This window comes from Echiichthys vipera, assembly GCF_963691815.1.
Source record: "Echiichthys vipera genome assembly, chromosome: 18".
In the NCBI taxonomy this organism is placed as follows: Eukaryota; Metazoa; Chordata; class Actinopteri; order Perciformes; family Trachinidae; genus Echiichthys; species Echiichthys vipera.
Window position 1 is genome coordinate 13,271,934 of NC_139843.1, and position 26,176 is coordinate 13,298,109.

Genomic DNA, 26,176 nt, shown 5'->3' on the forward strand with positions numbered 1-26,176 from the left:
AAATAATAATTCAATAAATTAAATACACATACGAAATTAATAAAAAATCCAGTTAGACACTCACCACCACAATCCGGCTAGCCATCAAGCTAGCTGGGAAATGCGCTAGCTAGCATTTGCTTCCTGGGACAAGCAGTGCAGTGGACTGTCAGTCAGGCACGTCCCTGAATGCCCTGGAATGACAAATCTCTGTGTCATCTAATAAAAAATAAACATAATGATGGTGAAAATAGCCCAGTACAGTAGACTTTTATGTGGTTTCATTACCAGCAGCCACAGATGCAACAGTGTAGCAGTGAAAACCGCAGAATTCTGACGTGTCCACACTGACAAGTGATACCTTCAGAATCAAACTTAGAGCAGACTGACTTGCTAGTGTTTCGGTTTAACGAGTGCTGTGATGGGAATTACAAATAACATGTTTTGGGTTTTAAAACACGGGACAAAACACATTCTTTATCTCCTCATGATGCAGAAGTTTTCTCCATCTTTGCATGCAATGTACAGCCCTGTATATCTTGTGAGGAGACTTCCCTTCATCCTGTGATACAAGTGGGACTGAAATTTATAATTATGACTCTGTGATACTCAAAGCACAGGACAAGTCGGCTGGGCTGTTTTGCACTATCTGTATTTTAAACTCTACGGAACCTTGGGGACCGTTTGTGCAGATGTCTTGAAGGAATGGAATAAACTGGAGAGAGCCGAACTTATTGTTTCCTCATCTTTCTTGATTGACCCTCATTGACTAATTTTTCCACAACAGTGCTTTGTTTACACTCTCCTAAGGTCAATTTTGGCTTGTAGCTCCCCAGGGTCTTGGCTCAGGATGGGTCAGATTCATACAGTCAAAGTAATAGTAGCTTATGGAGCTTATGCCACGTAGGTAAGCTTGATGAGGTGGAAGAGATGAAGACAGGTTTACACAAACAATAGCGTGGCTTATCTGATGATAAGACATTTGTTGATGGCATTGTACTGTGAAACTTGATAACTCTCGGGGTAGCCAAAAGTAAAGACCCAAGACCTTAATTTGGCTAAATGCCATGGATATTTATAAGGACTGAATCACTCTTCTGTTCACACGGCCGAGGCCAAACGAGGTTGCACACCGATCACACAGGGCCACAGCTTTTCATCTAGCCTAAAGTGAAATGACTATTGCTCTTCACTAAATAACTGCTTTGACTGATTTCTTATGGGGAATTTGTAGTACTTACATGCTAAACTCTGAAGGTCAGACATTTGTGTGTTCAGGAAGATGCTTAGGTTAATAGCTCATCCATTTTTATGGAAGTGGATTTGTATGTCCTTACACGCCAAACCTTATTGGAAGATGCATATGGGCTGAGAAGCCCAAAATATTTTAGCTTTAGCAACAAGAAAAAAGAAATACTGCATACATTACATTTAAGGTTGAGACTGTGGAGGCAAGCTGCTAGGGAGCTCAGCTCAACCATTACCCAAGATAACGTTAAATTTACAATCCACTTACTGAGTAGACCGAGATCTTCAACAGGGGAACCGGGACCCCCAGGGGGTCCTCAGAGTTACTGCAGGGAGTCTGCCAAATAGTTTGATAGTTTGATTTGCATAAATGCAACGTTTTAATAGCAAAGATAAATGTAAGAATAAATAAATACATGTACACAACCTTGATTATAGGCTTACTGGTTTATAGGCAAGGTAAGCATGCACAGATACAATTGAGCTGAATGATTCAATGTACCTTCATAATGTATGCTTACCATTAACATATGATGTATAAATATTTGAATATGTTTCTGATCATTGTAATATCTTAGTACTGTATGGACCATAAAAAGCTGTGTATAGGCTTTAGGTCACCTATTAGGCCCAACTCAATTCATCACAATATTTGTAGTAGGGGTCCCTGCTTCTTCTCTCTTTGAGCTAAGGGGTCCTTGGACTAAAAAAAATAAAACCCGTTAAAGGCCCCTGGAGTAGATCTAATGAATTGAAAAATATCTTTCCTCTCTTATACAGGTTTTACGGTAGTAGGCTATTGCCTTAGAAACGGAAGTTGCCGTGACAACTTCCTTGGTAACTAGAAGCTTGCTCTTCTGTGTGTTTGTCTAGCATGTTTAGCTAAAAACGTTTTCTAAAATTGTTTATTTACCTTTTAACGTTGTTTTTATTTCATTATAAGAATGGATTTGTGTGAAAATTTGTGGACAGAATGAATTCCCGCCAGTGGCGCGGTTCAGTTCAGATAATTATCGTCTTGTTGTGGGGACGTTTGGCTCACGCAGCCACAGAATCGGGGGCCACTTTAACAGCCGTCACTCCCAGCCCTGTGGACGGGGAGCCGTTCAGCTCAGTGACCCCTGCTCCCGGCGGTACAGCGGCGGTGGACTCCAGCAGTGTCGGCACCACCGAGGCGGTCACCCTGGACCCCGCCACTGCAACCACGACGCTGACTGAGTCTGAAGCTCCCACTGTGGGCACCGAAGCGCCGCCTGCAACCACCGTCCAACCCGTTGTGACCTCAGAGGGTAACTTAACTTACACCTGCCATTCACCTGTACATTTATGCTCGTACCTTTTGTTCCCATTCTGCAACAGACATTTGTTTGTAAGGGCAGGTAAACATCTTTTCTTTGTTTTGATGGTTTGATAAAACGAGGTGCCACATCCATCAAACTGTCTCCCATCATGCAAGCCAGACCCAGTTTGTTTTTGTACGATTTTGTCTGCCTAACCCTAGCATCTACTTTTAGGGTTCCCCTCCCTTAATTATGCAAGTCATGGTGCTTTTTTAACAATTTGTCTATAAAACAATCTTGTATTTCTCAAGTTTATAATAGTTTGCCCTTTCTGACACTCGCCTACTGTTATAGCTACTGAAACTATTGATAAACATTATTTAAAATCCTAACGGGAGAGTCTTAATTAGAGCTTGTTTAGTAAATATTAGTATTGTACAGTGTCAAGTCAACATTGTGGCTACTGAGTCCTATCCAGTAAGTTTAATGACCACAACACCAGTTGAATTTACTTTTTACAACTGGTGTATGTTCAATGATGTGATTTTAGGGCCTGCTCACACTATCCTTTTAAGTGTTCTTCTTATGTACTCTTGTTAAAACCAGGGAACTTCTTTGCTGTAATCGGACTAACATAAGTATTTTCTGTTGTTATCCAGGTTGTCTCTGTGATTTAACCCCTGATTTCTGTGACATCGGCTGCTGTTGTGACACAGTTGATTGTGGTATTGCGAACTTGAGTACCGTCTTCACTGAATGTCCACAGAAAGCCACGTAAGTTTTCTGCCCCTGCTCTAAAGTAATGGCACATAAAGCTCACATTTTTAGCATTTAAAAGAGTTCTTTATCTTACAGATCGGGAGTTTGCATTGAGAAATGGCTGATGTTCAGGGCTAACGTGGATACGTCCCTTGTCACTGTGACTGACTCCTTGTTTTGTGTCCGGCCTGAAGGTACGGAGATGTAATAAGAAAATATTCATTTGATATGAAACATCATAAAACAATCACCAGGGGAATCACTGATTATGTTAATAGCTAATTTCGCAAGAGTGTTTCAATGAGCAGCACTTAAGTACCAACACTAATGCTGGTAAAAATCTTCCAACAGATAATTTGCCCCAGTCCCCCCCAGCTTTACCTCAGTATCCAGCATTAGGAGACTCGTACCACTTCTCACCACCAGCACAAACCAGCAGCAGCCACAGCAGAGATTTCTACAGGGTAAACAGATATGGCTGTTTTTAACACACATTATTGTACCTAAAGTAATAAAAACAATACACTTTTAGACAGCAGAAAAGCTGAATTGGAGAGTGTATCTTTGATAACTGAAATGCATAAAAGGCTCTCCATTTCTGTAGGTTGATGACATCATACAGACATATTTCTCCAGCTCCTCCGTACGGGGTCTCCTTCGCCAGCCATCTCCAGGGCCTGCTGCTGCATTCTGTATCAACCGCAACCCTGCAAGTGAGCTCACACCAAATAACAGCGTGAAACACTTTTGTTTTAATGAGGTGTTGTCAAGGTTTGGAAAGTGCTTGGATTTTCATTGCTTTGTTGTGGGTTTTCCTTTGAATTTGTCACCCTTCTCTAGAATTTTGTCATGAATCATAATTTTGGTTGTTTATAGCACAGTAACATCTGGTTTAATCTGATGCAGAAGTGCATATGTAATTTACCACAGCTGTCAGGTGCTGGAAAAGCTTGTATATGCACTTTGAAATGATAGAAAAGTGCTTGAATTTTAGTGTAGGAAAAGGAAACCAGAAATCAATAGTTTGTTAAACTTTTGTGTCGCAGTTTCACCAAAAGTTTTCAAATCCAGACCAGCCACCTAGGTGAGGTTTGGTATTAGGGAGGTCCAGCACCAGTAACAGCAAAATTACATATTTTGCCAGAGGAGCCCTTTATCTTCCTTTTTGAATTTCCAACAGTCCCTGAAGTATTCTCACTGCACTTGGTATTATTTGCTTCCCAAATGACCAAGTTCAACCTGAATCTGCAGGCATTTCCTTTTGTGTTGTATTTTAACAGGCATTGGCATACATACTAACTGTATGTGTAGTATATTGTGTCTGCAGATCACCACTATAACTCTTCTTTTCTGTTCTGCTTGCAGAGTTCTTGAGGTCCGTGTCTCTGTCTTGTACCCGCATGTTGAATCCTCAGTCGTGCACCACAGACCCAAATATCAACGCTGGCTCCTACTTCTCTGACCTGAACCTGATGAAGGTCAGTGAGTCTGCATGCACTAAATGCTTTTATGTGGTCAGTTGCTGGTGATAATCTCACAGCAGATAGGCTGACATCAATCTTTTTTTTTTTAAATGACAGATTCCAATAGTTGAGACGGCACAAGTGTCAGACTTTCTGGTAAGTTGCTGACTGTACATACAGCTCAAAGCCATAAGCAGGAACAGTTTGCACAAGTTGATCAACAGTCAACCTAAGCCAAAGCATTTAGGGTTTTCTGACATATAATCATCAAGAGACTGATGCCATAGTCTATTTATATATATTATTCATCTACAATAAAACATGAAGCTGTAGCATTAATTAACTCGAGAGGTATCATCAGCTAACAAAAATGGCTTCTTTAGTGTGGATTTTTAAAGTAAATTATCAGCCTGTGATGGTACGGTTTGTGCATTAGAAATGTTATACCAATATTATATTTTTATACCATTTGAAGTGAACTCTGTACTAACTCTTGTTTCAGATCCCAGTCACACCACTCTCCAACTGGCCTGCACCGAGTGAACAAAACAACTCCTGCATCAATGTGGTAAAAAATGTAAGCGCATGAAGATTTGTTATTGTTTTTTTCCCCTCCACACAATTCTTTTCTAAATCGCAAATGCATCACACTCAATCCTCCTTTCCCTGACTCTCCCATAGGTGGAGTTTGTAATAGGATACACGGGCAGAGGGGAACTCACATATGCCACAGTGAACATACTCTTAGCAGATGTGGATCCGAATCAGTCGCTGTTGCAGACGCACTCTGTACAATTCCAGGTTGCCTTTTAAAGCTATAGATTTCATCGCTAAATGAACTATGCATTGAACTTCTACATTAAAACCAATTTTCTCTTCTAGCTGGCGACACCGAGCCCCACTCCAGTAGGACCGATCCCTGCAGTTGGACTTAGAGTGGCATCTCCTCTCATTGGGCGCTTTAATGGAGAAGTGCAGCCTGTATCCTCACAAACAACATCATGAACTTCTCTTTGACTCGTTTTATTTATCCAGCTAGCTTTCGGCTCAATTGTGCATCATGGTTCCTTAACAGTGAGTTAGCTGACCACATTAGGGGTGTCACAGAGTGGGGAGTGTTCCTTTGACCCCAGCAGACGAGCATCCATCCTCTTCACACACAACACCGTCACTGGCTGCACATTCAGGTGAGTACGCTATTTTGCTTCGCCTCTTATCGTCTAGTTTGGACTGACATTTCTTACGTAAAGAGTTACTGAAAATATTAAAGATTATAATGATGCAATAGTGAGTTTTATTCAATCTTCCATGTGTCATTTCACACGTTTTTTTGTTTAGTTCCCGGTCTAGAGACTGTTCAGAGCTGCGTTCCCAGATTTACGGGATCTTGCAGGGACTTGCTACCCCAGATGTGATCGCCATGAATTTGGGCTCGCAACCGGACTGGACGAGAGTCATCACCCAGGAGTGTCCTGTCAGCCTGCAGGTACAGCTGAGTCAGTAATGTGTTTGATAACTTTAAGTGGTTTTAAATGATCTGAAACTTCAGTGTGCCTGTGTTGTGAATGGTTTACTGTGTTTCTCCCTGTTTACAGTCATTTATTTTGTTCCCTCGCTCAGGAAACATGTGACTCAGGCTGCTTCCTCCCCAACTCTCTCTCTATCCGAATACTGTGGGCCCGCCAGGGTCCCTTAGACCTTCCCCAGAACTACATCCTGGGGGCTAAATATTTATTCCGGTGTCAACATTTCAAGGTAGGCACATATACTCTCTCACTGTGTGGCCAAAAACGTATTTTCTGTGCAACATGTGTTGTTTTGCCTCTTTTGAAAATGTCCAACAACTCTCCCTTTGTCTTTTTTTTTCAGTGTCCTACGTCGTCCTCCACTGCTCTAACTACTGAGGTGACGTTTGTTGACACTACAGTTTACCCAGAACCCCCCAGAGGCTCGCCTCAGCCTAACTGGAAGTTTCCTTATGGTTTCTTCTCTAGAGGCACTGCTGAGCTGGACGGGCACATTATCATTAACGGCTGTGACGCTGAGAAGGTCACATGGAGTTTAATGCTGTTCACAGTACTGTTACTAACAGGATTAGAATTCATCACCAGGTAGTCGTATACTTGACAGTGAAGCAGTAAGGGAGCTTTCAAAGTTTTGAGGGTTTCTTATGTTTAGGAAATGGTATTTTATTCTCTTACATTTTTTAACAATATAAAGTAAACTTACAAATACCTTAATTTATCCTTTTGTACATTTTCAGAAATACAGTGGGTACGGAAAGTATTCAGACCCCCTTAAATTTTTTACTCTTTGTTAAATTGCAGCCATGTGCTAAAATCATTTAAGTTCATTTTTTCCCTCATTAATGTACACACAGCACCCCATATTGACAGAAAAACACAGAATTGTAGACATTTTTACAGATTTATTAAAAAAGAAAAACTGAAATATCACATGGACATAAGTATTCAGACCCTTTGCTCAGTATTGAGTGGAAGCACCCTTTTGAGCTAATACAGCCGTGAGTCTTCTTGGGAATGATGCAACTAGTTTTTCACACCTGGATTTGGGGATCCTCTGCCATTCCTCCTTGCAGATCCTCTCCAGTTCTGTCAGGTTGGATGGTGAACGTTGGTGGACAGCCATTTTGAGGTCTCTCCAGAGATGCTCAATTGGGTTCAAGTCAGGGCTCTGGCTGGGCCATTCAAGAACAGTCACAGAGTTGTTCCGAAGCCACTCCTTCGTCATTTTAGCTGTGTGCTTAGGGTCATTGTCTTGTTGGAAGGTGAACCGTCGGCCCAGTCTGAGGTCCATAGCACTCTGGAAAAGGTTTTCGTCCAGGATATCTCTGTACTTGGCCGCATTCATCTTTCCTTCAATTGCAACCAGTCGTCCTGTCCCTGCAGCTGCAAAACACCCCCACAGCATGATGCTCCCACCACCACACTTGACTGTAGGGATGGTGTTGGGCAGGTGATGAGCGGTGCCTGGTTTTCTCCACACATACCGCTTAGAATTAAGGCCAAAAAGTTCTATCTTTGTCTCATCAGACCAGAGAATCTTATTTATCATAGTCTGGGAGTCCTTCATGTGTTTTTTGGCAAATTCTATGCGGGCTTTCATGTGTCTTACTCTGAGGAGAGGCTTCCGTCGGGCCACTCGTCGGGCTGCAGTGATGGTTGACTTTCTTGAACTTTCTCCCATCTCCTCACTGCATCTCTGGAGTTCAGCCACTGTGATCTTTGGGTTCTTCTTTACCTCTCTCACCAAGGCTCTTCTCCCCCGATTGCTCAGTTTGGTTGGACGGCCAGCTCTTGGAAGAGTTCTTGTCATCCCATACGTCTTCCATTTAAGGATTATGGAGGCCACTGTGCTCTTGGGAACTTTAAGTGCAGCAGAAATTTTTTTGTATCCATGGCCAGATCTGTGCCTTGCCACAATTCTGTCTCTGAGCTCTTCAGGCAGTTCCTTCGACCTCATGATTCTCATCTGCTCTGACATGCACCGTGAGCTGTAAGGTCTTATATAGACAGGTGTGTGGCTTCCTTAATCAAGTCCAATCATTAGAATTAAACACAGCTGGACTCCGATGAAGGTGTAGAACCATCTCATGGATGATCAGAAGAAATGGACAGTACCTGAGGTAAATATACAAGTGTCACAGCAAAGGGTCTGAATACTTATGTCCATGTGATATTTCAGTTTTTCTTTTTTAATAAATCTGTAAAAATGTCTACAATTCTGTGTTTTTCTGTCAATATGGGGTGCTGTGTGTACATTAAAAGGAAAAAAAATGAACTTAAATGATTTTAGCACATGGCTGCAATTTAACAAAGAGTAAAAAATTTAAGGGGGTCTGAATACTTTCCGTACCCACTGTACATACATTTACAAGACAATGTACGAGTCATCTTTTCACTGAGGTGAAGGTGCATTTATTGCACACAGCTCCTCCTCTCTCTCCTTGTGGTCTGGTTGGTGTCTGTGTCGTCTTCTCTCCTTTTGTGCTGCTTGGTGTACGTAATTGAGGAGATGGACGATTGCAGCTGGCGTTATACCTTGCAAACGTGTCGCAGCACCCAGCTAGAGGATCAAGCACAGTATTAGTTGCATATTAATTGCTTTTTTATGTAACGAAAGTTATCACAAACGTTAATTTAGCCAAGGGCTGACCATTTTCTGGTCCTTGTAAATAAAAATGAAAAAAGAAAAACAGGTTTTTTATAAGCAATAAATTCGATACTCACAGTGGTGGGTCGAACTCTGTCCAAAATCTCTCTGACTTCCTGAGACAGAGACACTGGCAAGGAGAAATAGTCTATGTCCTGTGGGAGTGACATGTTTTCCTCCTTCTGAATTCTCTCAATCTCTTTCTTCTGTAGGTTACAGTGAGGCCTGTACACAGCTAAATTACAGGAGAAATGTTTTCTTGAGAAAGAACGTCATGGAAGCTTAAAAGAACACAATATCAAAGCAAAATTTTTGAGACAATGCAGAAGAGTAACAGAGCCATGAAGGAAGTTTCCTCTTCCCTTTTGCCTCAAAAATCAGTTTTTACCTTCTATATTGAGTCTTTGTGAGAACTCCATGTGAGGTGAAAGGGACTCTGGGAATTCAGATGCCAACATTTCAAAGGACACGTCGTTGTACTGCAGCACGTCCATACCACTGAAAACAAAGCCATAATGTAACAGTCGGGACCAAATGTCCACCACGTTTGACTCTGTGTCGAGGTGAAACACCACACATGCTCAACTGGGCAGGTTCGGTTCATTACACTGGTGGTTTTACATCACTCACGTCAGTAATTTGCTCTTGGCCTCACTCATACGCATGTCGGGCAGCTTTTTTCTCCAGTTGGTGGGGGACAAGGAGAGCGCCTGAAGGGCTGCCAGTGCATCCTGCAGACCGTCCCTCACTCTCGCAGCCTCCTGGTAGCGCAAAGTGGAAACACATCCCACCTCCTCAAACCCTAGTGGAGGAAAACACTTATGAAAGGAGAAAAGCTAAGAGACAGAAAAAAGAATAACACTAGTTGTTGTGGCTTTAAACGAGCCACAACAACTTGTGGCTCGTTTAAAGGCACAGTTTCGGAATATGGGCTGTGTGCATTTCTCTGTGGATTGAGTGTTTTGATACTTTCACAGTATTTATATAGCAGCTCGACCTGCTTTACAATCAAAAACAACATGGAAATCTTACTTTTTAAAATATGGGACCTTTACAGTCACTATGCCTACCTTTCAGAGTGAGGCGGAGGTCAGCGTTGTCCGGTCTTAGAGTAGCTCGAAACTCAGCCCGGCTGGTGAACATGCGGTAGGGCTCCGTGACGCCTCGACTGACCAGATCATCTATAAGAACCCCGATATAACTCTCTGTCCGAGACAATGCCACTGTAGGCATGGAGAGTGCCGAGCGGGCAGCGTTCACCCCCGCCCACAGGCCCTGCACAGACAGAAACAAGAGTTTTCCTCAGGTTTATATGATTTCTTCTATTACAGAAATCTGTTTCCGCGTAATTCATATACAGTATCTATGGTGCCATTATACCATTATTTTAAAGCTTTTTGCTATATGTGGGCGTCTTGTTGTGCAAATGAATACTTGTGTAAGTGAATAGTATTGTGCGTTTCTAATCAGTACACAAGCTCTATCCCCAACATTTGCCAGGAAGAAGATGAAACAACCTCCATAGATAACACCTGCTATTCTGTTAAAATGTGATTTAGAAGTATATTCTTATATTCAGTTACAGTGTGTACCAAAAGTCTGAAGCAGAAGACTCAAAAGTGTTTTATGACCCACATAACTGTATGAACACTGTATCGCTGAATACAGTGGAACAGAAAAGAGCAGCTACCTGTGCAGCAGCCTCCTCGTACCCCGTTGTTCCGTTAATCTGACCGGCCAGAAAAAGACCCTGAGTGTTTTTCACCTGCAGGGCGGGGCTCAGCTGAGTGGGACACACAAAGTCATACTGCACGCCATAACCTGGAAAAGCCAAAAGTATACGAAACATTCAGGAACCAGAGACTTTTAGATGTGCTGTGAATCAGTCTAGGCTACTGTGCAGATCAATCAGGATTCAGGTAAGTACCAGGCGTGTGGATCTCAGCTTTGTGCATGGCAGGGATTTCTCTGATGACGCGGAGCTGCACGTCAGGAGGCATGGTCATGGACAGACCCTGAGGGTACAAAAGGTCAGAGGTTAGCCCCTCAGGCTCCAGCCACACCTGGTGCTTTCGGCCTGGGAAGCGAAGCACTCGTGATTCGATGGATGGGCAGTATCTGTGAGAGAAGAAGACACTTGTTATTAGAGTTTTAGAACACACTGCACAATGTTTTGTGTGTGTGTGTGTGTGTGTGTGTGTGTGTACCTGGGACCCTTGGTGTCCTGCTGTATGTGACAGTTAAGATGAAGACTCTCCCTCACCACTCTCTCTACACCAGGAGTAGTATGGGTCAGGTAGCAAGGCAGCTGCTCTTCAGGCTGGAGAAGGGTTTAGTTCCAAAATAAAAGTCCGTTAAAAAACATTTTAAAGACAACTTTTCAGATTTTCTACACTTCCTGAAACTATGAAGATTTTCATTGTAATACTAGCGCTGAAAAAAAACAATCACTTAGTCAACAGAATTAATTGAATCTTCACCTTGCAGCGTGTGTGTGTATTAAGGAAACTGAACGGTGTTGGATGAGTGTCAGGGGGGTGAACATTAGCCAGGGAAAGGTCCACTGAATCCTTCACAATCCTGGGAGGGGTACCAGTCCTCAGTCTGCCTATCCTTAACCCCAGCCTCTCCCTCAGTGTCTGGGACAGCCCAGCACTCGATGGAGCGTCTCCAATCCGACCCCCGGGGGACGTGCTTTGGCCCAAGAAGAGGGAGCCAGACAAGAAAGTTCCAGTAGTGAGAATCACGGAGCCGGCTGAGATCGGGTGGCTTCTGTTTGCTGGGAAAGATGTCAAGTGAAGAGCAAAATCATAAACTGATTACTTTTTTTCCATGAAAAATCTGTTTATTGTGACAACACATGAATGTAGCACATATGCCCTATCTCACAATTTTAATGAAGGTGAAAAATAATTTGTTTATCCGCCCTGTGGTTCGGTTTTGTTTCAAAGTGTAATGGCTTGGTTCTCGGCTCATGCTACACCCTTCCGCCAAGATGCATGAAAATCTGGTCAAAACAAACAAACAAACTGACAAAACAAAAACATAACCTCCTTGGCGGTGTAATAAATATAAAAATGACAAACAAGACATAATTTGTAATAAATTATTAGCTTAATTTAAACCCTAGGTGTCATTTTGTGTCCTGAAGTTGCCACAATAATAGTTGGACAAAAACAATATTTTCAAAACCTCTCATTTGCGCCCTACCCAATCGAATCCCAGTGACTCTGTGGTGTCCAGGCTCCTCTGGGTTTGGCTCTGACACCAGCAGCTCCTCCACTGAGCCCTCCAATACCGTCAGTCTGGGAGTGGACAGCAGCTCAGACTTAATGAGAAACAGCAGGCAGACACGTAATTAAACATGTTTTTAATTAATTCACATACAAACATTATCTGATGCTTAACACAGGAAATTAAACAACATCTGTGTACGAGATACCTGAATGAATTCTCGGTAGCGCTGCCGGTCCAGCTGGGCCCTCGGGCCCCACACAGCGGGACCTTTTGTACGATTCAGGATAGAGAAATGGATCCCAGCCCAGTCTCCTGCTCGACCACACAGCCCGTCCAGAGCGTCTACCTCCTTCACCAGGTGGCCCTTCCCTACTCCTCCCAGAGACGGGTTACAGGACAGGGCACCTGAGGGGATGTGATGGGAGAAGGTGTATATTTTCGATAGATTGTTGAGGACAATAAGCATTTTATTAAGAGACTCTTTCTCTCACCTATGGTTTGTATTTTCTGTGAGACCAGGAGTGTCTCAGCTCCCACTCTGGCTGCCGCCGCCGCCGCCTCTGTCCCTGCGTGACCCCCACCCACGACAATGACATCATACTGCTGTAGGGCAGCGTGATTGGCACGTCTGGAAACCAGTGACAGGAAACTTTGCAGGGGGGGAAGCTTCTTCGTCAACATGTGGGATTCATATCTGCAGAGTGAGGGTTAGATGGTCAGAATGTGGACATGGTGGATTTTTTAATGGGAGCAGCAAGCATGAGGGCAAAACCGCTTTAATCTTTAGTAAAATAAATGTTATTTGATACTGAAATAGAATATAACTCCATTAAAAAGCGTGATAAAATTGATAGATGTATTCATGGTAAGATTTAACCAACTAGTGTCAGGTCATGTTCAAATTGTCTCTTTTTGTTTCAGTTGCCTTTAAGCTGATTTAACGACTTAATATAATGCTGCTAAATCCCCTTGCACTTCATTTATTTTCTATGTATGAAAACTGCAGTTGGGAGGTATTTAAGCTATGGTTCTCTAAAAGACAAAACTTGCCCCTTTAAAGCATTTGTATGGCTGACTGGACATGAAAACACAGATTTTCCATAGGATACTTTAGGCCAAACTGTACAGGCCTACTCATGATTTGTAATAATGCGGATGCCACATATACGCGCACAAACCGATCTTTACAGATTACAGCATGTAAATACACCTTAACCTTCTGCAAAGTAGGACCAGAGGAACACTGAAACATGATTTCATATGCAGACCAGCACACACCTAACACTACTACAACCTTCGACTCCTAAAGATACTTACAATTGTTTTGGCAGAAGGCGAAGCGGGTATTTTTCTTAATTTGGTGTAGAAAGATTTTGTAAGATTCAAAAAAAGATAAAGATCCTTGGGGGAAAGCCCTGCTATGTAACACAAACGCTCTTTATGGAGGCTGCCATACTGGCTGAGGCTCACAGCCGTAATACCTGGTGTATAGACGCACTGACAAAGTTGTTTTACGAGGTCAAGCCGGTTTGCGTGTTTAAGTCGCATTGATTAATTCCTGAATGAAATGAAAACATAAAGCATGCAACAGCAACTTGCACTTGAAAATGTGGAGGGTGAAGGTGAAGGTGAGATTAATAAATGTCTAGGTGATGCTTTGTACACAAAATAATATTGTTTTGTTAGGTGACTGCCACGTGGCCAGTAGAAACCACCCCTTCTTGCTTATATTAGAGGACAAATCATATATATATATATATATATATATATATATATATATATATATATATATATATATATATATATATATATATATAGAACAGTTTATAAGGCAGCCATTTTTCCTTTTAATGAACATATTACTTAAATTATGATGACATAGCATAAGTAAATTTAAGAAGAGATAATATTTACACAATATAAAATAAAAATAAAACAATAAATACAAAGTAAATAAATGAATACAAAAAAATGAATTGAAAGGTAGGCCATATAATCACCTTTCCTTGGAAACAATCTTGTAGTATATCAGCTGTATACATACTTTTCTCATTATTAATAATTAAGATAGACTCAAAATAAAGACATTTTTGATTAAAGGTTGACCGAGATTTTGAAAAATGTAGCTTTTTGAATGTGAATTTTTCTTTGCTGAATTAATAAATTCACAATCCAATGTATTGTTTTGTTTTTTTTTTAATAGTGAGAATGTTAAAATAGTTCTCACTTTTCTTTTACCAGAACAACCACGTATACTGACACTCCCACAATAAATGTATAGGATTAATCAGTCTCAATAAATAAATAAATAAACGCATAAATAGATGTATAAATAAATTCAGGAATGAATAAATAAATAAATGCAGAAATAAATACACGAATAAATGAATAAATAAATAAATACATAAATAAATAAATAAATAAATACACAAATAAATAAATACAGAAATAAAAGTATAAATAAATGTATGAATAAATGCAGAAATTAATAAACAGATAAATAAAGGAATACATAAATGAATAAATAAATGCATGAATAAACAGATAAATAAAGGAATACATAAACGAATAAATAAATACATGTATACATGAAGAAAATCATAAATAAATAAATGTTTTACAGTTATTTCTACATTTTTGTTCACCTACATTTATTTATTTATGTATTTGTATCCATGTGTTAATGCGGCAGGAGGTCCCACTTATTCATGCATTTATGTTTTTAAGCATTTATTCATTTATTTATTAGGACTTAAGTCATGTTTAGTCCTCCACACCACGTACGCGCGCTCGCCAGTAGGTCAAACGTGCACGTCCACGCCCCCTCCCCCTCCAGCCGGTTTCTAGTCAGCCGCCGCGCGCGGATTGAGTCAAGTGAACCTACCGAGAGGTGGTGTTGACCGACCCGCAGCAGGTTTTCACGTAAGAAACCTGAGACATTTAACTTTCTAAGCCAACTGACAACAAGTGACGACCAAGACCTTCTTATTTTGTAACGGAAGGGTCTGCGGTGCCGGAGTCCAGGCGACAGCGAGAAGAAGAGAGCAGATCAACCAGAGGATCAAAGCTAATGCTAAGTTAGCTCGAGCTATTGCTACATAATCACACGGAAACTCGTGTCGTCTCATCAGTCGCGTGCTTTGACATAACCTCTGTGGTTACAGAGTAGATATTAGGGGGGAAACCAGTTGAGTTTCATGTTTTATTTAATTTAAATAGCGCGGTGTTTTGCCTTTACATTTTAGGCCATAAGCGAGTGTGTTAGCCAGAGTAGCTACAATAGCCGGTCTCATTTCACTGTGACACCGGCTCTCTCTCATCAGGACAGGTGTGATATTGACAAACATAGTCTGCTTTCTACTTCACATCCACTGCGTTTATAAGTTAGAGTCTAAGCTTTGTGCTTCGCAATGCTGAAACAGCAGCAGCAGCCCGGCTCAGGCGGGAGAAAAGCGTCCAACGGGACCTCGGGCCCCGCCGGTAACGTCATGTCTTCACCGGTGAGCGGCATCAACAGCGGCAGCAGGACACCGGCCGGGAGGTAAGCGTGTTGGGGGGGTGTTCCTGTCAGGACAGTCCGGGGATTGTCCTGGGACTTGGAGGCCTACCGGTTAAGGCTCTGTGTGTGTGTGCTCAGTAGTGGGTGTGTCTCGGAAAAAGAACTTCTCTCTCTAGGCCAATCGGAGGGGATCATGTTAGATTGACAGGCGCCGTGGGCCAATCGGAATGCCCACATTAAATACAAGGGAAAAAAGTGAGGTGGGTTCATGTTTGGTGAAAGCAGTGAGCAGCAAATCAGAATACAAGATGTGTAAAGTTTATCTGGCCTTTCGGTGCAACGGAGAGGCGTTGAATGTTGTTTTTTCACAACAACACCTCTTTGTAGCTCAGAACGGCCTGTAATAGCAGCATTTACATCAGGTTTTTATAACCAGCACCAGATCATATGTGGTCTAAACCCCTGAGTGAGTGTCTTTAATGCACTCCTGTTTGCATTCCTCATGAAGGTGCATTGTATTTCGTATCCAGATTGATCAAATCATTTTATTAACTGAATGGAAAGAATTGTTAAAATGTGGCCATGATGTAATCAGTTTAAAGAGCCTCTTTTCCTTTCTTTCCTGAAGAGAGATCTCATCTGTAATCCATTTTTAAAGTTATCAGTAATTCTAATGCATGCTTTTGAAATGTTAAACAATATTGAAGTCTTCTGCAAGAGTAAAAATAAGACTTTACATTACCTCTACATTACCTTGATAAAAACTGCCTCTGTTTCCGATGGCAGTGTTTTTAGTCCAAGCCACAGAGGGGAAAGGTGGCATGTGGACGCCTTGCACTTACACAAGAAAGGTTAACAGTATTATACAAAGTATATATTCATAGTGGGTGATTCTAGAGACCAAGTTTGCAATGTGGATAGAGATTTTAAGTGCAGCAGGAATGTTGATTTGAGAACTTGTCAGACTTGTAAGTTAAGCGTGTTAACTTCTCCTTATCCAACTGTATGTTTGATAGGCCCCAGCTGTGCAACGTGGAATGTGACACTGCCTTGACAGGTTTCAAAGTTATACTCCTTAAGTTTCTAGGAAGACAAATTTGTTTTAACTGGTGCCTTTTTTTTGCTTTCTTTTTTTTTTTTTTTACAGGAATCGAGCTTCTGCGAAGCCAACATTCCAGTCATCTCCTGTGAGTATACTGATTCAGAAAAGTCAAGCTGTAAATAAACAACATAATATGCACAAAAACTAAGGGGTGATATCGAAGAAATGTATGTATTTTCTTCAAGTCCCATCGCATATTCAAGTTGGTGCATACATACATACATGAAGATTTAAAAAACGTAGATGTAAAATCAGTATTTCTGTTCAAGTGACATAATATAAAGAGAGATAATATTTGTTTTTAGTGAGAATATTTGTTTTTAGTGTTTAACACCACTGATACAAAACATTTTATTGAAAAAAAATATTGTGTACATGAAGCTCCAATCCAATTTAATCTGACAACCAGGAATAAACTGTGACGACAGTCTATATGAGTGGGTCAAACATGGATTGAACCTCTCTTCAGAAGAGTGCGGTTCTCCTGCATTAAAGGATGCGTTGGTGTTACCCTTCCCTTTTTGTCGTGTCTCTGTGAAACTTTGTTTGATGGATACTCTATACCTTTTCCCATATGCAGGTGTTTGAGGGTGTGTACAACAATGCCAGAATGCTTCATTTCCTCACAGCTGTTGTGGTAAGTCTTTTGGCTTATTATTAATGTTCTTCTGACCTGGATGATTATTCAAGAAAAATGAATAGCTTGTATCCCCCTTTGACATGTACAGTAATAGTTAGAGCTAAGAGTGAAGGTAACTTTTTGTCCCGCCCTGCTGCGTCTGTCCCAGGCAGTGAAAGGTTACAGCAGCTGGCAGAGGATGACTGGTTTAAACGCCTTTGTCCATCTGATTTTGAGAACGGACATATGTTTTACTTTTGTTCGTGAAGAGGCAGACTTTGCATCCTGTGTCAAAGCTAGTCCTTGTTTGTGATTGACTTAACAAAATGTTTCTCTCTCAGGGTTCCACCTGTGACATAAGAGTGAAGAATGGCAGTATGTTTGAAGGCATATTCAAGACTCTCAGTTCTCGGGTAAGAGGCGAATGTTGAGCACATAGTCATGCACTTCCCTCTGCCAGTTTAATGAAACACTGCAAGAAAATCCTATCACCACAATTGTAAATTTGTCAAAGGAAAACAATGTATGTTCTATAACAAGTCCAGTTCTGCAAGATCACACAGTCTTTAAATTTCATTTTGCCTCCCTAATGTTTGGTTCTTAGTGTGAGTTGGCTGTGGACGCTGTACACAAACGCAGTGAGGAGGAGAGCTCAACGTCTCTTCTGCCACGAAGGGAGGACATCACTGACACAATGATCTTCAGCCCTTCAGACCTGGTTACTATGATCTGCAAAGATGTTGACCTCAACTATGCCACCAGAGGTAAAAAAACACACACACACACACACACACACACACACACACACACACACACACACACACATGCTAGCGACCAGGGTGCTGGGTGAAAGAAAGTACAAATACAAATTCTTCACAGATCTGTAATGTATTTAAAGCCATGACTTATAGTTACTCCTGAAAATGAGAAAAGGGCTTTGTGTGGACATAAACAACACACTGTGGTCATGCTAAGAGTGTCCTTGATTTTTAAGTAACTGGTTTTCTTTGGCTTGACTGGTTTAAATTACCTCTTGCCATCATGGGGAAAAGGGGAGAAAATTTGATTTTTTTGCAACACGGTTAAAGTAAGCAAATTATAACATAATGATACATTTAATACAGTATTTTGAGATCCAAATGCAGGCTGTAGGCAAATCTTGCCAAACGAAACACAAATGTTTGATCTTTTTTGTCTTGGATTTTAGACACCTTCACAGATACAGCCATCAGCTCCACTCGTGTCAATGGAGAACACAAAGAGAAGGTTTTGCAAAGATGGGAGGGAGGAGACAGCAATGGAGAGAGTTACGATCTGGAAAATGATGCAGTGAGTCGCTCTGTCTCTTTAGCGCACACAGAAACACCAACTAACCATCTGATGATTTAAATGCCCTTTGGACTCAGAAATGGTATAATGATATGCACCCTCGGTTATACTTACCACATACAAGCAAATCTTGGCTGTTTATCTGACCACAAGAAAACAGACTTTTAAGCTTCTACTAATTTAGCATCATTTTAAAGTACTGATTATTTTATTATCCCATTCATTTCCCTGTTTTGTTACTGTTTTTTTCAGTCCAATGGCTGGGATGCCAATGAGATGTTCCGTTTCAATGAAGTGAAATATGGAGTCACGTCAACATATGATTCCAGCCTTTCCATGTATACGTAAGTTTCCGTTTCCTTCAGGAATTATTGATGTTTAATCAAAGTTAAGACTGACTTTGGCTTTATAAACGGTTCTAAAGGTAATTTTGTTTCTTTGTTCCCGCCCTTTTCCCACTGTCAAGTGTGCCGCTGGAGAAAGGCACCTCTGAGATGTTTCGGCAAAGGGAGGCACGCGCTGCTCGCCTGGCCAGTGAGATTGAGTCTAGCCCCCAGTATCGCCATCGTGTTGGCCTGGAAAACGATGAGGGCAAAAGTGAGGAGGACAAATACAGTGCTGTGGTGCGAGATGGAAATGATCGTGAGAGGGGCCGCGAGAGCCCACGCGATAGAGAGCGCGAAAGGGGCCGAGACAGTCCTGGAGCCAGCACTAGGTGAGAGGGGCTGCTCATTGAAGATAGGAAGTGTTTGTCGTATTATATAGCAGGGGTGGGGAACCCTGCTCCTGGAGGGCCACTGTCCTGCATGTTTTAGGTTTCTCTCTGCTCTAACACACCTGATTCTAATGCTCTGCTCGTTATCAAGCAGCTGAAGCTTGTCAGGGGTTTAATAATCGTTAGACTCAGGTGTGTTCGAGCAGTGAGGAACCTAAAAAATGCAGAGCTTGGGTTTCCCACTCCTGCCTTACAGATTGAAATCCAAACAAACTTTTGAATGAACATTTCACCTCAAATAGTTTTCATTAAATTTCTATGCACATCAGTTTTGACAGTAGTAGTTCTTGTATCACATATACTGTATGTATGTGACATATTATCTTTCTCTTTCAGGGAGGGCAAGTACATTCCATTACCTCAACGTCAGAGAGAGATGAACCGGGAGCGGGAGCGAGCTGAGAGAGGTCCTGGTGGACCTCCACCACACAACCGTCTAAGTGGAGGTTATCGCTCCAACCCTCCATCCTCCTCCTCCCCCAGACCCCCACTGCCCTCTGCTGCTGGTCCCCAGTCTGGCGTCTCCCCCTCGGAGAGAAACAGCCCTTTGTCAGGCCGAGGCGGGACCTACGCTCCCCACCACCCCCAGGGAAGCCCAAGTCCAGGCCCAAACTCTGGCCCTGCAAGCTCGTACACGCCTGCCTCTTCAGGAGGACCAGCACCCATGCCAACCTCTGCTTCAGCTGCCCCATCCTCAGCAAGCCCCCCTGCCCCGCACGGACACACAGTCCCTCATTCCCACTCACTCCCACACTCGCTGTCTGATGCTGGTAGGCCTGTTAATGGAGGTCAGTGTTTGTACTTGTGTCAGAAAGTGTTTTAACGGCATCTTTGAATGTTGCCAAGGCAGTATAATTTTTGAAAAACTATAAGGAGATTTTTTTTGTGCCTTTCAGTTTCTACCAGAACATCTCCTAAAGCCCAAAGAACTCTACAGTCGAGCAGAACAATCCGTACTTCAAACTCACACTCTCAGTCCACAGGTGAATTCAGTAGACCTCTTTACAAAATCCTCTTCTATTTAATTGATGATTTTGCCTAAAACTTTCCTTTCCTTGTCCTGTCCTTGCAGCTACTCGCTCTCCTAAATCAGGTTCTTCCCAGGACACGCCTTATTTGGACACATCGTCTGTCTCCCTGCCTGCCCAGAAGACGTCAGGCCCCGCCCCTCTCTTCCCAGTCGATGGTACCGTCTGACTTCTCACATTCTGTTTTTGTTTTAGAGTTAAGACTTAGATATCAAAGTCAAAACTATTTTTCTACAGTGATGTGTGCTTTATCTGCCTCAATGAGCAGTCGCAGTAAATTAAGTTTTGAAGGTGGAATCTAATAAAGAACTTCTAACTAATCCATTTACTGTTTGTCTTTACAGTGAACGAAATCCTTGGCGCAGCTGCAATAGAGCGTTCTGCAGAGAGCTCAAGCAGCACGGAGGACAGCAAGAGCAGTAAAGGTGTGTGTGTTAAAACAGCTACACGCTGGACTTTAGTCTTTAATTTAACTGGACACATACATCAGTGGACATATAATCCACTTGTGCAAAGTTGCATGCCCAGTACGTTTTTTTGACCACTTGCCCTGAGTTTGCAGTTTCCAACTGTTCCCATTTTCACTGACGTTTGTTTCCCCTCTCTCCTCTACCAGCCCCCTCAGTTCAGCAAAGGTCGCAGATTGAAGAGCTGCGGAAATTTGGCAAGGAATTCAGGGTAAGAGCTCAGTTGCCTTTCAGTTGACCTGAGACATTACTGATGTTGGATGATTTCTGTAAAAAATCACTGTTTCATTCACTCGGTTGTGACTGTTAAAATGTTTCACGCGACTTTGAAGGTATCCTCACTTTTAATGCAACGAAAATGATTGTACATTAGGGGCCATTTCATTTGCAAAGACTGAGGCCACCATTATTAATGTGTCATTACATCACAGTTATCTGATTGCCATCGCTTTCATTCAGCCCTCCTAAACTCTTTCCCATCGAATCATTCCATACCTTCCTTTGTTTTGCAGCTCCAGCCGAGTGGAGGCAGCTGTAGCTCTCCCGGCTCCCCAGCAGCAGCAACACCACCTGCTGTCAGTGAGGTCGCCATTGCAGCCAAACCCTCAGACCCTCATCCTGTTTCAGAGCCCAAAGCTCAGACTCCAGCTCCCAGTCCTTCCCAGCCCCAACCTCAAGCTTCACCAGCCCCTGCTGAGGACTCCACCAAGGATGCCACAGCTACACCTGGTGCCGCAACAAGCGCCGCCACAGCACCCGTTTCCGACAGGCATTCACCAGCCACTTCGCAGCCAGCCAGAACCCCGGGAAGCGAGGAGGCAACAGAACGGCCAGAGGGCGTGCCAGAGTGAGTTTCAAAAAGAGATTTTGCGTAGTAATCTATTTGATTTAGCTAATTTGTGTCATTTGTAAACACAATTTTTCATATCTTCTAGCCAAGTAAAGAAATCCACCTTAAACCCCAACGCTAAAGAGTTCAACCCCATCAAACCTCAAATGCCGATGGTAAGCCAATTAATTCCTTCTAAATCCTTTAAATGTGAAAAACAATATCTTGGCGGAAGCTAGAGACAGCACTTAAGTGTTCAAGGAATGTATTAAAGTGGAGTCCAGTTCTTTCCATGACATGAAAACTGCAGTAAAGTACAAATAAGAAAACACTTATTTGACATTGATTAATAAAATCAGTTGAAACGCCCGTGTGTCTGAGTGACATGCAGGTTCAATTTAACTCTGGTTGTGTTGTCGTACAGACGAAGCCCAACACTGCGCCCACCCCACCTCGGCCAACTCCTCCAAGTCCAGTGGTCCTTCAGCACCCAGGCGGACAGGGACCATTGTACAACACCCCCTACCTCTCCTATGTATCACAGATTCACTCTGTGCAGGTACGTGAGCAAATAAACCTTTCCACATTTACTAGTAAGACATGGAAACTGAACATGAGTGTAGTAGCACAACAGTTGGTCTGACCAGCGACAGTAGAGTGTTATCCAAAGCAATGAGTTTTCAGTTTATTTAGGGCTGCAACAAACAATTATTTCCATTATCGATTAATATGGTTATGCTGATTGCTTTCTTAATTAATCATTCAGTCTTTTGTGAAATTCTGGGTCAATATCAATGTTTATTATATTTTTAAAAACAATAATCTGGTGCAGATAATTATTTATCTGATAAAAACAACTAACTGTTTGCAAGTCACTAAGCATTAAGCAATAATAGACATTTAAGAAACAGCCTTTCATTCAGTTCTTACACATAAAGGGTATATTTTTTGCAAAATAACTGCTTCAATACAATACAACATTTAGCCAAAAATGTATGTAACACAACAGATAAACATCGATGAATGTCATCTTATTTGCTGATAAGCTAATGGCAATCAACAAGCTAAAAATCGGCCGATACCAGTGTCCGTGGCGATCCCCTCCTTAATAAAGTGCTTATCAGAGTTCACCAGAGCCCATGATGACATATTCAGATGTCTTGTTTTGTCTGAACAAATTAAAATAAGGAAACCAATAAATATTAATATTTGAGAAGCTGAAATCTGAGATGTGGGGGAATTTTAATCAAATGTCAAAATTTTCTTTTAAGTGTTTCAGCTTTAAATGTATTCCTCAGAACGCAGCCACAGCTTTTCTTTAGTTGGTGTCTTTGTCATTTCTGTCTTTCAGCCCCCTCCAATGTACCAGTACACCATGTCTACAGTCAGCCAGGGAAAATACCCCAGGGCCAAAGGTAAAATCACAGTTTTTCTCTCCAGTGCTGTATGTCATTTAAAGTTTCCATTTTAAATTTTACCTGTTTTCTTAAAAATGCTTTGCCTACTCCAGGCTCAGTAGTGGCTCAGCGCTCTGACCATGGTTCGTCAGCACCGCCCATGCTGCAAGCTGCAGCGTCAGCAGCTGGGGCCCCACTGGTAGCATCCCCCTACCCTCAGTCCTACCTTCAGTATAACCCGCAGCAGTACGGCCAGCAGCAGGTTATCCAGGCCATGACACCCTACCCTGGACAGGTAGGACCGTCTATCCTCTAACGCTTTTCTCCATTCATGTTTTAAATGGTTAAAAGAATATTTGCAGTATCATTAAAATGAACACACATGGTTTTGAAAGCTTGTTATTCAACAAAGGTCAATAGCAGCCTCTTACAGTTCTCCAGTATATCCTCCCACATTTAAAACAAATACATCAAAAATAGCTTTTTTTTTTCCTCTCTTCAGCCCATGTACTCAATGCTGCAAGGCGGAGCCAGGATGATAGGTCAAGGCGGGGGTCCCCACCCACAAGCCATGGGACCAGGAGGCCCCCAGTTCTCCGCACAGGGAGACGGACCTCAGGGGCCGCAGCAGGGCATCTATGGTGAGTGGACCCAAACCTGCAGAGTGACTGATGTGAAACACAAAATATTTCTACACAAGGGCTATGTGCTTCAACGTTGATAATGGTCCAATATTAATTTTAGGTTGTACTGCTCCCATACACACACACACACACCGTACTGCAGCGAGGTGACAGCCTGTCAAGTCTGTCAACAAACACTTTTACAGCAGCCAGAATTTTTATGATGGTGTGTTTTCTTTAATGTTACTTGTACATAAGTTGACGTGACTCATTTGGGTCACCTTAAATCGAACTACAACTATTCTGTATGTCTCACTTTGAGAAAAAGCGTTGCTCCGCTGTATCGCCGATCACCAGCGATCGAAACCCATTCAGAGTGATGCGTCATCTCTGGACTCTTGTAAATCCCTCTCAGGTTTTTTTTTTATAATGGAAATTCATTTGAAAGGGCGTGCCCAGAAACTTTCTGAGCGGGCACATTTTACCCTAATGGAAACACGCCTAGGGTCTTCAGATGGCCCGATGAAGACCTTCAGTTGAGACACTGAAATCAAATACAGACAGTTGTTGATAGGAAGCTAATAACCATTAGTTAATTCCATACTCCTATGAAGAGTCTCACAATATATATTAACGGTAAAACAATGATATAAAGCATTTTTTTGATATTGAACATTTTCTTTTTTTTCTGTGTAGCTCCACAGTCCTTTTCCCACCACTCGGGTGCAGTTCATCAGCCACAGCCCTCCAGTACCCCAACAGGCAACCAGCCCCCTCCCCAGCACGCTGCACCTAGCCCTGGACAGGTGAGATACAAGACTATTAAAATTTTCAAAAATATACCAAAACGTTTGCTGTGGCGCATTTAAGAGGTGGGGTCCTCCAAAGTCTGGTTTTTCAAGACTTTGTGGTCTAGAGGAGTGCAAAAGCCAACCACTACTTTCTTTCACTTGAGGAGGTGGTGTTTGTTAAGCCCGATCTGAAGAACTCACTTTTGTACTTTAGACAATCCAGTCTCTGGCATGTGGTTATTGTGATTTATATTATCTCCTTTAACCTTTCGATATTCTGTTCTGTCTTTTCAGAATGCCCAGTCAGGCCCACAGCCCCAGTCCTTGTACCACTCAGGTCCCCTGTCAGCACCCACCCCACCCAACATGCCGCCAGGCCACACGTCTCCACAAGGCTCTTACCCCATTCAGGGCTACAGCATCCACAGCCACCAGGGCATCCCACAAACGTATCCCCTGGGACAGTTAGCACAGGTATGTATCCACGGTGCTGCTACTTTTCCTGCTGTATGGTTACTGTTCCTTTTCATGCGTCTCTGCAAATGCGTATTTGCCGAATAGAACACAACTTTTGCAAAGTTTCTTCTTGATCTAAACTTGGTTTGTCAATCATCTGGCCCCCCAGGCCCATGTACAGGGAGCCATGTCAGGTCCGCACCACTCGGGGAGCCATGGTCAGCCCCAGTTAGTGATGTTGCAGCCGCCTCCTCAGCAGGGCCCCGGCTCAGTGCCCCAGCACCCTCAGCACGGACCACAGCAAGGAGCACACCAACACTTTTACATAGGACATCCACAAGGTATGTGACATAACGCCAAGTGAAATCCATCCCTTGATTTCTCATCTGTGGTTTGAAGTTTAGCATTTATAGTTTTTGTCGTTTTTCTGTTTACCCCCCACAGCAATGCAGGTACAAACACACCCTGCTCCCTTCCATCAGCCTGGAAACTAAACCCCATCTGCCCTCCTCCCCGCCTCCCAAACTGTTCTTAGGAATGAGCCCCAACATCCCCACTGCCTGCTGGATGTGAGGCCCAGACTGATTGGGACTCCTAAAAACAAACGGACAGGATCGTACAGAGGAGAGAAGAGGACAAAAGGTCTCACAGCACCTTATTCTTCTGCTGTAACGTCCTTCATCAGTACAAACCTTGGTGTCAGCCCCAGACGAGGAGGACCTTTTTGCTAATGATGAAGGTGCCAGCAGCGCCTGACCCCGGTCGCCATCCGGCTCTTCTCTCCAACTTCTTCCCATTTCAGAGACATGAGGCACCTTGCTGGGCAGACCAGTCGGAGAGGAAAGAACACGGATGAAAAACGGCAGCAGACACTTTATCTTCCAGCAGTGTGTTTTTAGCCTGTTAGGGTTTTGTAAGTACCATGATACGAATGGGAAAAATAGACGGTCGACTGGGTTTCTCATGAATACAGCATGAAAGGAGTTATTTGAAGAGGGGGGATTTTTAGCAAATTATTTTCCTTTTTTAACTCGCTCAAGTAGTTAAAACCACCCTTTGCTTCTTCTCTCCTGTAGGAAAATATAATTAATAAAAAAAAAACGGACAAGACAAAAAAAATAT

General features: G+C 42.5%; 3 protein-coding genes across 6 annotated transcripts; 2 read left to right on the forward strand and 1 right to left on the reverse strand.

Moving 5' to 3' along the window:
* Window positions 1-2,096: 2,096 nt before the first annotated feature.
* LOC310961249 (tectonic-3-like) lies at window positions 2,097-6,853 on the forward strand. Its single transcript, XM_083933254.1, has 14 exons — window positions 2,097-2,516; window positions 3,167-3,281; window positions 3,363-3,460; window positions 3,618-3,730; window positions 3,871-3,979; window positions 4,632-4,744; window positions 4,847-4,885; window positions 5,232-5,306; window positions 5,411-5,530; window positions 5,612-5,710; window positions 5,813-5,916; window positions 6,068-6,215; window positions 6,350-6,484; window positions 6,599-6,853. The coding sequence occupies exons 1-14, from the start codon at window positions 2,201-2,203 to the stop codon at window positions 6,842-6,844; spliced, it is 1,830 nt and encodes a 609-aa protein (XP_083789380.1). The 5' UTR covers window positions 2,097-2,200; the 3' UTR covers window positions 6,845-6,853.
* Window positions 6,854-7,395: 542 nt separating this feature from the next.
* On the reverse strand, window positions 7,396-13,591 carry mto1 (mitochondrial tRNA translation optimization 1). The gene is made up of 13 exons (XM_083932699.1): window positions 13,457-13,591; window positions 12,631-12,833; window positions 12,345-12,544; window positions 12,113-12,230; window positions 11,383-11,681; window positions 11,110-11,222; window positions 10,830-11,020; window positions 10,593-10,723; window positions 9,973-10,177; window positions 9,533-9,704; window positions 9,291-9,400; window positions 8,980-9,137; window positions 7,396-8,815 (listed from the first exon to the last, which is right to left on the reverse strand). Exons 2-13 carry the CDS (start codon window positions 12,818-12,820, stop codon window positions 8,648-8,650), a joined length of 2,055 nt encoding a protein of 684 aa, XP_083788825.1. The 5' UTR covers window positions 12,821-12,833; window positions 13,457-13,591; the 3' UTR covers window positions 7,396-8,647.
* A 1,427-nt stretch (window positions 13,592-15,018) lies between these two features.
* LOC310961195 (ataxin-2-like protein) lies at window positions 15,019-26,127 on the forward strand. Of its 4 annotated transcripts, none has more exons than XM_083933187.1 (24): window positions 15,019-15,467; window positions 15,562-15,680; window positions 16,786-16,825; window positions 17,321-17,377; window positions 17,701-17,772; window positions 17,964-18,123; window positions 18,567-18,688; window positions 18,941-19,032; window positions 19,155-19,403; window positions 19,800-20,251; window positions 20,360-20,446; window positions 20,536-20,649; window positions 20,836-20,916; window positions 21,108-21,169; window positions 21,471-21,805; window positions 21,894-21,963; window positions 22,212-22,346; window positions 23,139-23,202; window positions 23,298-23,479; window positions 23,687-23,825; window positions 24,504-24,613; window positions 24,893-25,072; window positions 25,224-25,395; window positions 25,499-26,127. In XM_083933187.1, exons 2-24 carry the CDS (start codon window positions 15,628-15,630, stop codon window positions 25,546-25,548), a joined length of 3,078 nt encoding a protein of 1,025 aa, XP_083789313.1. In that variant the 5' UTR covers window positions 15,019-15,467; window positions 15,562-15,627; the 3' UTR covers window positions 25,549-26,127. The 4 variants fall into 4 exon arrangements, with proteins under 4 accessions (XP_083789313.1, XP_083789314.1, XP_083789311.1 ...); XM_083933188.1 differs by having other exon boundaries at window positions 15,565-15,680; XM_083933185.1 differs by having other exon boundaries at window positions 15,019-15,680.
* Window positions 26,128-26,176: the final 49 nt, after the last annotated feature.